A 13,727-nucleotide genomic window follows, 5' to 3' on the forward strand; every position below is an offset into this window, starting at 1 on the left:
TTGTGGAGGCCAGGTCATCTGATGCAGCACTCCATCACTCTCCTTCTTGGTCAACTAGCCCTTACACAGTCTGGAGGTGTGTTTTGGGTCATTGTCCTGTTGAAAAACAAATGAGGATCTCACTAAGCGCAAACCAGATGGGATGGCGTATCGCTGCAGAATGCTGTGATCCATGCTGGTTACGTGTGCCTTGAAATTTAAATAAATCACTGACCGTGTCACCAGCAAAGCACCATCACACCACCTCCTCCATGCTTCACAGTGGGAATCACACATGCGGAGATCATCCGTTCACCTACTCTGCATCTTGCAAAAAAACAGCTTTTGGGGGGGTGTAATACAGAAGATAGCCCTATTTGGTAAAAGACCAAGTCTATATTATGGCAAAAAGACAGCCCATCGTTACTTTAAGATATGAAAGTCAGTCAATACGGAAAATTTCAAGAACTTTTAAAGTTTCTTCAAGTGCAGTCACAAACCACCAAGCGCTATAATGAAACTGGCTCTCATGAGGACTCCCACGGGAATGGAAGACCCAGAGTTACCTTTGCTGCAGAGGATAAGTTAATTAGTTACCAGCCTCAGAAATTGCAGCCCAAATAAATACTTCAGAGTTCAAGTAACACACATCTCTAAATCATCTGTTCAGAGGAGACTGTGTGAATCAGGCCTTCATTGAAGAATTGCTGCAGGGAAACCACTACTAAAGACCTCAATGAGAAGAAGAGAATTGCCTGGGCCAGGAAACACAAGTAATGGACATTAGACCGGTGGAAATCGGTCTGATGAGACCAAATTTGAGATTTTTGGTTCCAACCGCTCTGTCTTTGTGAGACACGTGTATTTCCCACCGTAAGGCATGGAGGAGGTGGTGTGATGGTGTGGGGGTGCTTTGCTGGTGACAGTGTGATTTATTTAGAATTCAAAGCAAACTTAACCAGCATGGCTACGACAGCATGCTGTACCAATATGCCATCCCATCTGGTTTGCGCTTAGTGGGACTATTATTTGTTTTTCAATAGGACAATGACCCATCATACCTCCAGGCGGTGTAAGGGCTATTTGACCAAGAAGGAGAGTGAGGGAGTGCCTGGCCTTCACAATCCCCCAACCTCAACCCAAATGAGATGGTTTGGGATGAGTCAGACCGCAGAGTAAAGGAAAAGCAGCCAACAACTGCTCAGCATATGTGGGAACTACTTGAGGACTGTTGGAAAAGGATTCCAGGTGAAGCTGGTTGAGAGAGAACCAAGAGTGTGCAAAGCTGTCAAGGCAAAGGGAGGCTATTTGAAGAATCTCAAATATAAAATATATTTGGATGTTTAAAACTTTTTTTTGGTTACTGCATGATTTCATATGGGTTATTTCATAGTTGATGTCTTCACTATTATTCTAGAAAATGGTAAAAAGAAAAACCCTTGAATGAGTAGGTGTTCTAAACACAAAAGTATATCGTTGGTACATAATTGGTCTAGTCTAAATTCAACAAATTCAGAGTTAGCCAACAGTTATAGTGAGTTTGTATTTGATTGTGAATAGCCTAGTAATAGGGCATTTCTTATATTTTCATAATGAGTAGGATGACACATGATCTCTTAGCTACAGAATATCTCACCACCATGCATTTCCATCTCCTCCCCTCTTTCCTTCATTCCTTTCTTTAGATTGCAGAAGGGCTGTTTAATTAAATGTTTTTTTGTTTGTTGTGAAAACATGTTACTGTTGATTTTCCCAAATAAGATTTAATTTGGTTTCTTATATTTAAGCTCTGGGTAGCTGCAGTAACAGGGTTGGAGAACATATGGCATACAGAGTTTGGGTAGAACATCACCTCTTGCACAGTTTAATAAACGGAGTAGCCTACCTGACATGACTGAAAAATGTACCAGCTGGAAAGTGGCCTCCATTCGCTATTCAAGTGCATACAGATGACATGTTTTGCCCCTGTTCCTGCCCATTTAATAATGGGCCATTCAAAATCGAAACAATTTTTGGATATTTGTAAAGATTACTGAATTGAGGATAGTCTGATGGGTGAAAATATGATCACATGATGAGAGAACAGCGTGTGGCGCCTGAGGCAAGGAACAGATCGTAAGCTTTTAGTCTCATCATGCAGCCCATATGTCTTTTGATTTCTAAGGTTTGTATAATTCACAGCTAAAGTTGCCAAATAACACTAAATCTAGTGTATAGGACCCTTTTTTAAATGATGACGTTTACTCTCAACATAGCCACTTCATATGTGCACTCTCGCTCTGGAATGGGAAAAATATCCTTTGTTTTATTCAGCTAAGTTCAATTATAATCTTCTCACGATAAAATGTAATGTAATATAAAATAATGCCACTTATTAGCATATCTTGTCAGCAAAATGATCAAGCCTACAGCCTATGGCATGGAGCATATCCAGATAACATACAGTAGGCAAACTCATACTCTGTTCTTCTGAAATACACATTCTTCATATCATAAACTTTGTTTAGACCTGCCTAAAATATATGGATTTATTGTGATGGTGTATATTCAATTAGATTTTTATAAGACTTTTTAAAATGTAGATGTTCCAAAGCCGTGCATCAGCGACTTGTGTAGGTGGAGTCCTGGAGATGCTAAACGTGTTTGTTATTTAACTGTAAATTACCGTGAGACTGGCCATAACCGGCTTACAGAATTTCATGACTGCCACAGCCCATATTGTTAAATTCCTTTTCAATCTATCTCTGTGCTCCCCAGTCCATCTGGTCTAGCTCCATGATGCAGCCGGGGCCTTCGGCCCTGGAGCAGCTCCTCATGCAGCAGAAGCAGCAGAGGGGCCGGGGCACCATGAACCCTCCACACTGAAGGGCCTGCAGTCAGAAGCACTTGTGTGAAGAAGTAAGAAGTAAAAAAAAAAACGAGCTCCAAATCGGAATTACCGGCATATGGAGGCTGGGGAAGGTGAAACGATGACCCAACAGGCTCAAAACACCCTTCTGCTGACGAGGAGGACTGGTGCAAGTCTACTCTCCCCTCTCGCTCTCTCTGTGCCTCCCATGGCAACGAGGGCGTGCAAGCACCTCCCACACCACCTCACTGAGCACGATTCTTACATTGAGGAAACTGAAAACCTCTGACAGCCAGTCACCATGCATACCTCCTGAATTCCTCTGGAGAGTGTGGGAATAAACAACCATCCTTCAGTCCATCTCACTTGGATTCTATGTATCTGGTCTCTGAAAACTATTCTTGAGCTGCTCTTGGTGTGGATTTACTATCAGTCTTTGATTTGCCTACTGGAGAAGAGAGGAGCCTAAAGGTGGTGCGGGGTGTTTTTGGGAAGGCAAGGTGGTCCTAAAACGGTAGATGTGGTGAAAAAAAGAAAGACGGATCTTTCTGAATTCTTGACAAAATTTTCTTTATCTCGGACAGAGAGCAAGGAGGAGGGGGAGTGTGGCTCGACGTAGCCGGGTTATGAATGAACGAATGAAGGCGTTAACAGCTATATTGCCACAGTCGTTGGTAAAAAGTGGGGGGAAAGTGTGCACAGAACCGTTTGAAAATGAGATGCAGATTATGCTATAGATGCGATTTTCCAGTTTGCAGATTGTTCCTTTCTGTATAGGTTTTACAAGGAGGGAGGTGCATCTTCAGGTCAGTTGAGGATGACGGGAACGCTTCACAAACTCACCACAAAGTTCGCTCAAAAACAAAAGAATCAACAAACTGAGACGGTGATGAGAAAATAGATGTAGGGATAGTATTATTAGCTCTAATAGAGATTTGCAATTATTAGAAATACTGTATTTTGTGATTTGTTCGTAGCAGTTTTAGCTTTATGAAATACTGGGTAACTATGTCCAATAGTTTACTGCTTATGGGGAAAGTAGATATTAATATGTTATCTTTACCCATCTTTCTTTGAGTAAACATGTAACTCTAGCTTATCTGCATAATTGTTTATTTCGTTCATGGTCTGCCTTTTAAAAGTTTTAAGCAGCTTTATTGGCTCTCTTTGTGCCTGGTCAGTGTTTTTTATTTTATTATTACTATCATGATTGGCACTGTCATGTAATGGAAACAAGCAAACGGGTCCAGCAAAGCTGCTGGTTCAGCAATATGGGGCACAAGCCAAGCGAGACACAGACCATCAGACAGACAGTTGGGCTGTGGCTGGGGCACAGAGCAGGTGTAGTCCCTGACTCCCCTACTTGGCTTAGAACAGGAGAGAGAGACTGATTTATGCTAACCTCTTCACAACCACTACTATAATCACAACAGTTATCGAATTAACGCATATTAGGCCCTGGAGAGTTGCATGCTTGGTTTGCTTGTCTAAAGTCATAGCTCTGCTTTTTACATACCTCTGTGGTGTGTAACTAACTGAACTAATTGTTTGGTGTTAAGTTTCTGTCACTTGGGTTACGCCAGTGTGAATCTATCGGAAATGCCCAAGCCAGACAATGACTTTTTCCCCAAATAATGAAATCCATGAAGCACTGAGTGACAATCAGCAGACCAAGAGAGGCTCTCCAGGAACAGGGTTAGAGGCCAGTTGAGTCTAGGGGTCACTGTTGGATAGGGTTAGAAATATGACTATATACATTGGTACCCTCTATGGTTTAGGCAGCAAAAGGCATTTTGTATTTAAAGGGTATACAGACTTAATATCTTGTATGAGGGGAAAAACATGTTTTTATTTTCATGTAGAGAACATTTTATTAAACCCAACTTTAAATGATGTCTAATTTGTGTGATTGTGCTTTTCCTGTTACATTAAAATGATATTTAAAAAGAAAAGATAAATAGATTGGACTGAATGTTGGGACATATTCAGCCAGAAGCTATTAAAAAAAAAATGAATTCAGCACATAAATGCTAGAGGGGAACTGGGCTGTGAAGTTGGCCCTGTATCTGCTCATTGTAAAGGGGTTCTGATTTCAAATGTGTGTTTGGATCATGAATGGTATTTGTCAGTGTTGTTGAGCTTATCAGTTCTTGCTGTCTAGATGGGCGGAAGAGGGAGTGAGGGGTAACGCACTAGAATGTTAGAAGCGCTCTGCTCTGGGCATCCTGCCATTTACTGTATTCATGTGGAATCTCCTCTGCTGCATCCTTAATAAACTGACACATCTAAAAGTGGCTTTGGTTTTACCACATTAAGGTTTGTGGAAAAGAACCCTGCACTTTGAGCAGTTGTAACATTCCATACTTCTAATAGTCCTGTGGGACATTACAGGCAATGACAAATGACAGACGGCTATTAACAGTTCCCTGCACAGCTGACCAACCAACATCAAGCACTGTGTCCCAGTTTAAGTTCAATATCAAGGAGAGAATCACTGAAAGTTTGAAATTGCATGAGGATTTGGAATTCTAAATGCTTTCACGGGTTATGGGGAGTGAGGTTGGAGTCCTTTTACCTGTGGGCGGGGGGTCATTCAGAAATGGGCTTGTGTTCTAAGCTTTTTGTGTTTTCGTCTTTCTCTAGACATTCAGAAATGGTGGAATCGGCTATGCCTTTAAATAAAGTAAACCATGTTCTCCCTATCTTTTCACTGGACTGTCATTTTTCTGTGACTATCATGTACTGTATGTATGGTTTCTAAGAAGGTATCATCTTGTGCACCAAGTCTACTTTCCCCACAACTCACAATTCAGAACAAAAGTGTGTACAATAGATTTGTGTATACAATTTCCATTCATACAGTATTCTGATATTAGTATGGTTTAGAGAAAATGGCTAAATGGTAATAGACAATGAATACTTTTGACTCCGATGTTATGTAGCCTTATTGTCAAGGTGATCAAGAGGAACTGAGCAAGAATTTATTACTAGAAAATATTTTTCACACGGGCTGTCACCCTCCCTCCCCACCACACACTCAGGAAATCCTAGGGGGCCATACTTGTGAATGTTAAGTTTCAACTTAAACTTTTTCTTTCTCAAAATCCATTGACCTAGTTGCACGTGGTCACAGCCTGCCACACTTAGCCCTATACTAACCTCACCAGCTGGCAGTGATTCTTTCTCGTAACATTCTGCATCAGCCAATTACGAATGTTGATGTTGGAAATGATCAAACATTGGCCTTTTCTCAATTTGATTTGCTCAACTCCTGCATTCTCCCCTCTCCGTCCTTTTCTCACCACCTTTTGAAAAAGGTCCAACGTAATCGAGGAAAGGCGGCGAGGAGTGTGAACGTGGACGAAAATGCGCTATAATGAAATGAGAAGCTCCTCCACTTGCACATCATCAAGCAAATTACGTTTACAGGGGTGGATCCCAAAACAAATGTACAAAGTGATAACCAAGTTAGTTGTGGAATACATTTTATAGATCAAAGGATAGGTAGCATATTGTTTTTAAATGTGTGCATTCTTGTCTCTGACAATACATCTGATTTCAAAGGGGGGGTCTGGCAGATGTCAACTCTTCTGCGGTAGGATAGATGCACGCAAATACAGTACAGTGTGTTTAGAACAGGGATCATCAACTACATTCCTCTGCATTCCTAATTCTGCGCACAGGCAGATACACTTGTGCTTCCTCGCCAAAAGGAGGCTATTGAGGAGGGGAGGACCGTTTTCCAATTGCCTGTTAGAGAATTTACACACTCCTAGACCACACAGCCACTTATCGGTTTCCGGAGGATGGACGACTGAAGGTCACGGTGTCACATTGCTGACAAACCTGCTAATGTCACACCCACTACAGAGGTTGCATTGCATCACTCTGGTATCCTAAAAACATTGAGTGTATCTGATATAAAATTGTAGTGTGGAAATGGTTTCTGACAAGGTAGAAGGATATAATTGTCTAGGTTTTTTGAACAGCATCTCAGAAAAATGTAAGCACTGCATGCTTTCCCAAAAGCACAGTATTCGAGAGCTGTGTCTGCCAGGGTTAGATGTTTTATGACCAGTTCAGACGCTATATGTTGGGAATTTATAGAGGAATGTTCACTACTGGCACTTAATGTGGCACCTTAACCATTAGAAACTGAGGTGCCTTGTTAGGATACTGCTGGTACCAATAATTATATGAGAGGAAGGTTAGTGTTAGGACATAAACACATTATCCAGGATACACTTACATATGCCTGGTTGATAAGCTCATCAGGTGCAGCCAATTAGGGTGATCAGCAGTCATAGTACCAGCTTGCAAGCTGTGAGGCTGCTGGGGGCCATGAGTACTTTCAATTGTTTTTTTTAGCAATTTATTTTTAGGTATACCTTTTTGTGGTTTCCTTTGTAGTTTCCCCCATTGCGACGTCCCTCTAAGGCCCTTCTGCTAACTTGCTAGCCCCAGCCTGCTAAATGTCTGAATCGCCGTGTCTCCAGCCAACCCAACCACTCACTGGACCCATACGATTCACTTGGCTGCGCTTGCCTCTCCCTAATATCAATATGCCTTGTCCATTACTGTCCTGGTTAGTGATTACTGTCTTATTTCACTGTAGTGCCTCTTGCCCTGCTCAATATGCCTTAACCAAACATGTTGTTCCACCTCCCACATATGCGATGACATCACCTGGTTTAAACGTCTCTAGAGACTAAATCTCTTTCATCATTACTCAATGCCTTGAATGTGCTTCCTTCCTACCATACCTTTGTCTGTACATTATGCCTTGAATCTATGCTATCGTGACCAGAAACCTGCTCCTTATACTCTCTGTTCCGAACGTGCTAAACGGCCAGTTCTTATAGCCTTTAGCCGTACCCTTATCCGACTTCTCCTCTGTTCCTCTGGTGATGTAGAGGTTAATCCAGGACCTGCAGTGCCTAGCTCCACACCTACTCCCCAGGTGCTCTCATTTGTTGACTTCTTTAACCGTAAAAGCCTTGGTTTCATGCATGTTAACATTAGAAGCCTACTCCCTAAATTTGCTTTATTCACTGCTTTAGCACATTCTGCCAACCCAGATGTCTTAGCCGTGTCTGAATCCTGGCTTAGGAAAACCACCAAAAACCCTGAAATGTTCATCCCTAACTATAACATTTTCCGCCAAGATAGAACTACCAAAGGGGGTGGCGTTGCAATCTACTGCAGAGATAGCCTGCAAAATTCTGTCTTACTATCCAGGTCTGTACCAAAACAATTTGAGCTTCTACTTCTAAAAATGCACCTTTCCAGAAACAAGTCTCTCACCTTTGCTGCTTGCTGTAGACCACCCTCTGCCCCCAGCTGTGCCCTGGACACCATAGGTGAATTGATTGCCCCCCCATCTATCTTCTGAGCTCGTGCTGCTAGGTGACCTAAACAGGGACATGCTTAACACCCCGGCCATCCTACAATCTAAGCTTGATGCCCTCAATCTCACACAAATGATCAATGAACCTACCAGGTACAACCCCAAATCCGTAAACACGGGCACCCTCATATACAGTATAAATAATGTATGAAATTAAAACGGGTAGTATTATACTGAAACCTTTGTAGAAAAAGGATGGGAGCAAACGCAGTAAACGAATAAGGAAAATAGTATTATCATGCCATAACGAAATACAGCAAGAATCAGTCAATTCCTCAGCCTGGGTTCCATGCCTGCTACTATGAGTTGGGTGGGAGAAGAGTGAAACCATTGATGTACAGAAGGCTACGTGCCATGATGCAACTATGGAATCCTTGTCTCTTTTTGGGCCTTGTCAAACATTGAGAAGCTTGTGACTGTCTGAACAACACTACCCTTTTGTATTTTGTGCAGGGACTGAATCTCCTGTTGTCACAGGGCCTCGGAGCACAGTAGTAGATAGCAGTCAGACAGCTGCAGCCTCTGGATCGTCAAGGGGATGGAGCTGAATGTGCCTGGAATCAAACCTCTTGAACTCATCGCTATTGCTCTTCTGAATAACAATCCTTTCTAACGCTCTGAGACAGCTTCTTTCCCCTGGCCATAAGACTGTTTAATAGCTCACTGTGCTCCCAAAGACTCTCCACACTGCCTACCTGCACTGAATCATCCACAGCTTTCTACCCACTCAGACACACACACCAACAGACACTTATCACACGCATACACACACAGTACTTACAGTGCCTTGCGAAAGTATTCGGCCCCCTTGAACTTTGCGACCTTTTGCCACATTTCAGGCTTCAAACATAAAGATATAAAACTGTATTTTTTTGTGAAGAATCAACAACAAGTGGGACACAATCATGAAGTGGAACAACATTTATTGGATGTTTCAAACTTTTTTAACAAATCAAAAACTGAAAAATTGGGCGTGCAAAATTATTCAGCCCCTTTACTTTCAGTGCAGCAAACTCTCTCCAGAAGTTCAGTGAGGATCTCTGAATGATCCAATGTTGACCTAAATGACTAATGATGATAAATACAATCCACCTGTGTGTAATCAAGTCTCCGTATAAATGCACCTGCACTGTGATAGTCTCAGAGGTCAGTTAAAAGCGCAGAGAGCATCATGAAGAACAAGGAACACACCAGGCAGGTCCGAGATACTGTTGTGAAGAAGTTTAAAGCCGGATTTGGATACAAAAATATTTCCCAAGCTTTAAACATCCCAAGGAGCACTGTGCAAGCGATAATATTGAAATGGAAGGAGTATCAGACCACTGCAAATCTACCAAGACCTGGCCGTCCCTCTAAACTTTCAGCTCATACAAGGAGAAGACTGATCAGAGATGCAGCCAAGAGGCCCATGATCACTCTGGATGAACTGCAGAGATCTACAACTGAGGTGGGAGACTCTGTCCATAGGACAACAATCAGTCGTATATTGCACAAATCTGGTCTTTATGGAAGAGTGGCAAGAAGAAAGGCATTTCTTAAAGATATCCATAAAAAGTGTCGGTTAAAGTTTGCCACAAGCCACCTGGGAGACACACCAAACATGTGGAAGAAGGTGCTCTGGTCAGATGAAACCAAAATTGAACTTTTTAGCAGCAATGCAAAACGTTATGTTTGGTGTAAAAGCAACACAGCTGAACACACCATCCCCACTGTCAAACATGGTGGTGGCAGCATCATGGTTTGGGCCTGCTTTTCTTCAGCAGGGACAGGGAAGATGGTTACAATTGATGGGATGATGGATGGAGCCAAATACAGGACCATTCTGGAAGAAAACCTGATGGAGTCTGCAAAAGACCTGAGACTGGGACTGAGATTTGTCTTCCAACACGACAATGATTCAAAACATAAAGCAAAATCTACAATGGAATGGTTCAAAAATAAACATATCCAGGTGTTAGAATGGCCAAGTCAAAGTCCAGACCTGAATCCAATCGAGAATCTGTGGAAAGAACTGAAAACTGCTGTTCACAAATGCTCTCCATCCAACCTCACTGAGCTCGAGCTGTTTTGCAAGGAGGAATGGGAAAAAATGTCTGTCTCTCGATGTGCAAAACTGATAGAGACATACCCCAAGCGACTTACAGCTGTAATCGCAGCAAAAGGTGGCGCTACAAAGTATTAACTTAAGGGGGCTGAATAATTTTGCACGCCCAATTTTTCAGTTTTTGATTTGTTAAAAAAGTTTGAAATATCCAATAAATGTCGTTCCACTTCATGATTGTGTCCCACTTGTTGTTGATTCTTCACAAAAAAATACAGTTTTATATCTTTGTTTGAAGCCTGAAATGTGGCAAAAGGTCGCAAAGTTCAAGGGGGCCGAATACTTTCGCAAGGCACTGTACATGCCCTCGCACACACACTACTGATGCCACATACATACTTACACCTACTCACAACATAAGCTGCTGATATACTGATGATTACTATTACCATTACGCTGATGCTCTATTGATTATCCTGTTCAACCCTGACACCCTATGGTGGCATTTTCTAAACTACGCATAATATTGTATGCTACCCTCAAAGTACATTTTGGTTTCAAAACTAAGACCTACAAACACATGCTTAGTACTGTTAAAAATTCAAAACTGCGGGACTATTACAGAGATACAAGATACAGCAGGCCGCCAAAAACTGAAGTGTACACATTTACATTTTTATTTCACCTTTATTTAACCAGGTAGGCCAGTTGAGGACAAGTTCTCATTTACAACTGCGACCTGGCCAAGATAAAGCAAAGCAGTGTGACAAAAACAACAACAGAGTTACACAAACAAATGTACAGTCAATAACACAATAGAAAATAAATATATAAAAATCTATATACAGTGTGTGCAGGGAGGTAAGGCAATGAATAGGCCATAAAGGATAAAATAATTACAATTTAGCATTCATACTGGAGTGATAGATGTGCAGATGATTTGCAAGTAGAGATACTGGGGTGCAAAAGAGCAAGAGGGTAAGTAATAATATGGGGATGAGTTGGGTGTGCTATTTACAGATTGGCTGTGTACAGGTACAGTGATCGGAAAGCTGCTCTGACAGCTGATGCTTAAAGGTAGAGAGGGAGATATAAATCTCCAGCTTCAGAGATTTTTGCAATTCGTTCCAGTCATTATCAGCATAGAACTGGAAGGAAAGGGGGCCAAAGTAATTATTGGCTTTGGGGATGACCAGTGAAATATACCTGCTTGAGCGCGTGCTACGGGTGGGTGTTGCTATGGTGACCAGTGAGCTGAGATAAGGCGGGGCTTTACCGAGCAAAGACTTATAGATGACCTGGAGCCAGTGGGTTTGGCGACGAATATGTAGTGAGGGCCAACCAACGAGAGCATACAGGTCGCAGTGGTAGGTAGTATATGGGGCTTTGGTGACAAAACGGTTGGCACAGTGATAGACTACATCCAGTTTGCTGAGTAGAGTGTTGGGGGCTATTTTGTAAATGACATCGCAGAAGACAAGGATCGGTAGGATAGTAAGATTTAGGAGGGTATGTTTGGCAGCATGAGTGAAGGAGGCTGTGTTGCAAAATAGATTTACATTTGGATTGGAGATGTTTAATGTGAGTCTGGAAGGAGAGTTTACAGTCTAACCAGACACCTAGGTCTTTGTAGTTGTCCACATATTCTAGGTCAGAAACCATCCAGAGTCGTGATGCTAGTCAGGCGGAAGGGTGCGGGCAGCGATCGGTTGAAGAGCATGCTCATAGGAGTGTTGCATGGCGTTGAAGCTCGTTTGGAGGTTTGTTAGTACAGTGTCCAAAGAAGGGCCAGATGTATACAGAATGGTGTCGTCTGTTTAGAGGTGGATCAGAGAATCACCAGCAGCAAGAGCGATATCATTGATATATACAGAGAAAGGAGTCGGCCCAAGAATTGAACCCTGTGGCAACCCCATAGACTGCCAGAGGTTCGGCAATGTTTTCAGATTTGAAAGTCTAGGTTTGACAAATACATTTTATTTTTAAATGAAAAAAATAAATAATCTGATCTTACCTAATATTGTTGCTCTAAACATGCTCAAATTCCCATAAGAACACATCCATTTTAAAAGCGCAGGGCTTGTGAAATGTCATTTTTTGTGTTACAGGAATAATTTTGTTTTACAGGACTGATATACATATCAGGAGAAAGCTGAAGTCTCTACCTATCAACCGATATACAGTGCATTCTGAAAGTATTCAGACCCCTTGACTTTTTCCACTTTGTTAGGTTACAGCCTTATTCTAAAATGGATTAAATCAGTTTCCCCTCCTTAATCTACACACAATACTCCATAATGACAAAGAAAAAACAGGTTTAGAAATGTTTTGCTAATTTATAAAAAACAGAAATACTCAATACTTTGTTGAAGCCCCTTTGGCAGTGATTACAGCCTCAAGTCTTCTTGAATATGACGCTACAAGTTTGGTACACCTGTATTTGGGGAGTTTCTCCTATTCTTCTCTGCAGATCCTCTTAAACTCTGTCAGGTTGGATGGGGAGTGTTGCTACAAATACATTTTCAGGTCTCTCCAGAGATGTTTGAACGGGTTCAAGTCCGGGCCGCTCAAGGACATTCAGAGACTTGTCCCGAAGCCACTCCTGCAGTGTCTCGGCTGTGTGCTTAGGGTCATTGTCCTGTTGGAAGGTGAACCTTCGCCTCAGTCTGAGGTCCTGAGCGCTCTGGAGCATGTTTTCATCAATGATTTCTCTGTACTTTACTCTGTTCATCTTTCCCTCAATCCTGACTAGTCTCCCAGTCCCTGCTGCTGAAAAACATCCCCACAGCATGATGCTGCCACCACCATGCTTCACCGTAGTGATGGTGCCAGGTTTCCTCCAGACGTGGCGCTTGGCACTCAGAGGCCAAAGAGCTTGATCTTGGTTTCATCAGACCAGAGAATCTTGTCTCTCATGGTCTGAGAGTCCTTTAGGTGTCTTTGGCAAACTTCAAGCAGGCTGTCTTTTACTAAGGAGTGGCTTCCGTCTGGCCACTCTACCATAAAGGCCTGATTGGTGGAGTGCTGCAGAGATGGTTGTCCTTCTGGAAGATCCTCCCATCTCCACAGAGGAACTCTGGAGCTCTGTCAGAGTGACCATTGGGTTCTTGTTCACCTCCCTGACCGAGGCCTTTTCCTCCCCAATTGCTCAGTTTGGCCGGGCGGCCAGCTGTAGGAGTCTTGGTGGTTCCAAACTTCTTCCGTTTAAGAATGATGGAGGCCACTGTGTTGTTGGGGTCCTTCAATGCTGCAGACATTTTTTCGTACCATTTCCAGATCTGTGCCTCGAAACAATCCTGTCTCAGAGCTCAACAAACAATTCCTTCAACATCACGGCTTGGTTTTTGCTCTGACATGCACTGGCAACTGTGGATCCTTATATAGACAGGTATGTGTCTTTCCAAATCATGTCCAATCAAGTTATAGAAACATCTGAAGGATGATCAATGGAA

General features: G+C 42.4%; 1 protein-coding gene across 4 annotated transcripts in view; it reads left to right on the forward strand.

The window, feature by feature from the left end:
• Positions 1-5,529, forward strand: part of smg7 (SMG7 nonsense mediated mRNA decay factor) — a 31,253-nt gene extending 25,724 nt beyond the window's left edge. For all 4 annotated transcript variants that reach the window (XM_021589538.3, XM_021589541.3, XM_021589540.3 and 1 more), the window contains one exon: positions 2,737-5,529. In XM_021589538.3, coding sequence (XP_021445213.3) covers positions 2,737-2,844 — 108 coding nt within the window. In that variant the 3' untranslated portion in view covers positions 2,845-5,529. The remainder of the gene's footprint in view (positions 1-2,736) is intronic.
• The last annotated feature ends 8,198 nt before the right edge of the window (positions 5,530-13,727 follow it).

This window comes from Oncorhynchus mykiss, chromosome 28 (assembly GCF_057628025.1).
Source record: "Oncorhynchus mykiss isolate SJ-2025 chromosome 28, ASM5762802v1, whole genome shotgun sequence".
Lineage (NCBI taxonomy): Eukaryota > Metazoa > Chordata > Actinopteri > Salmoniformes > Salmonidae > Oncorhynchus > Oncorhynchus mykiss.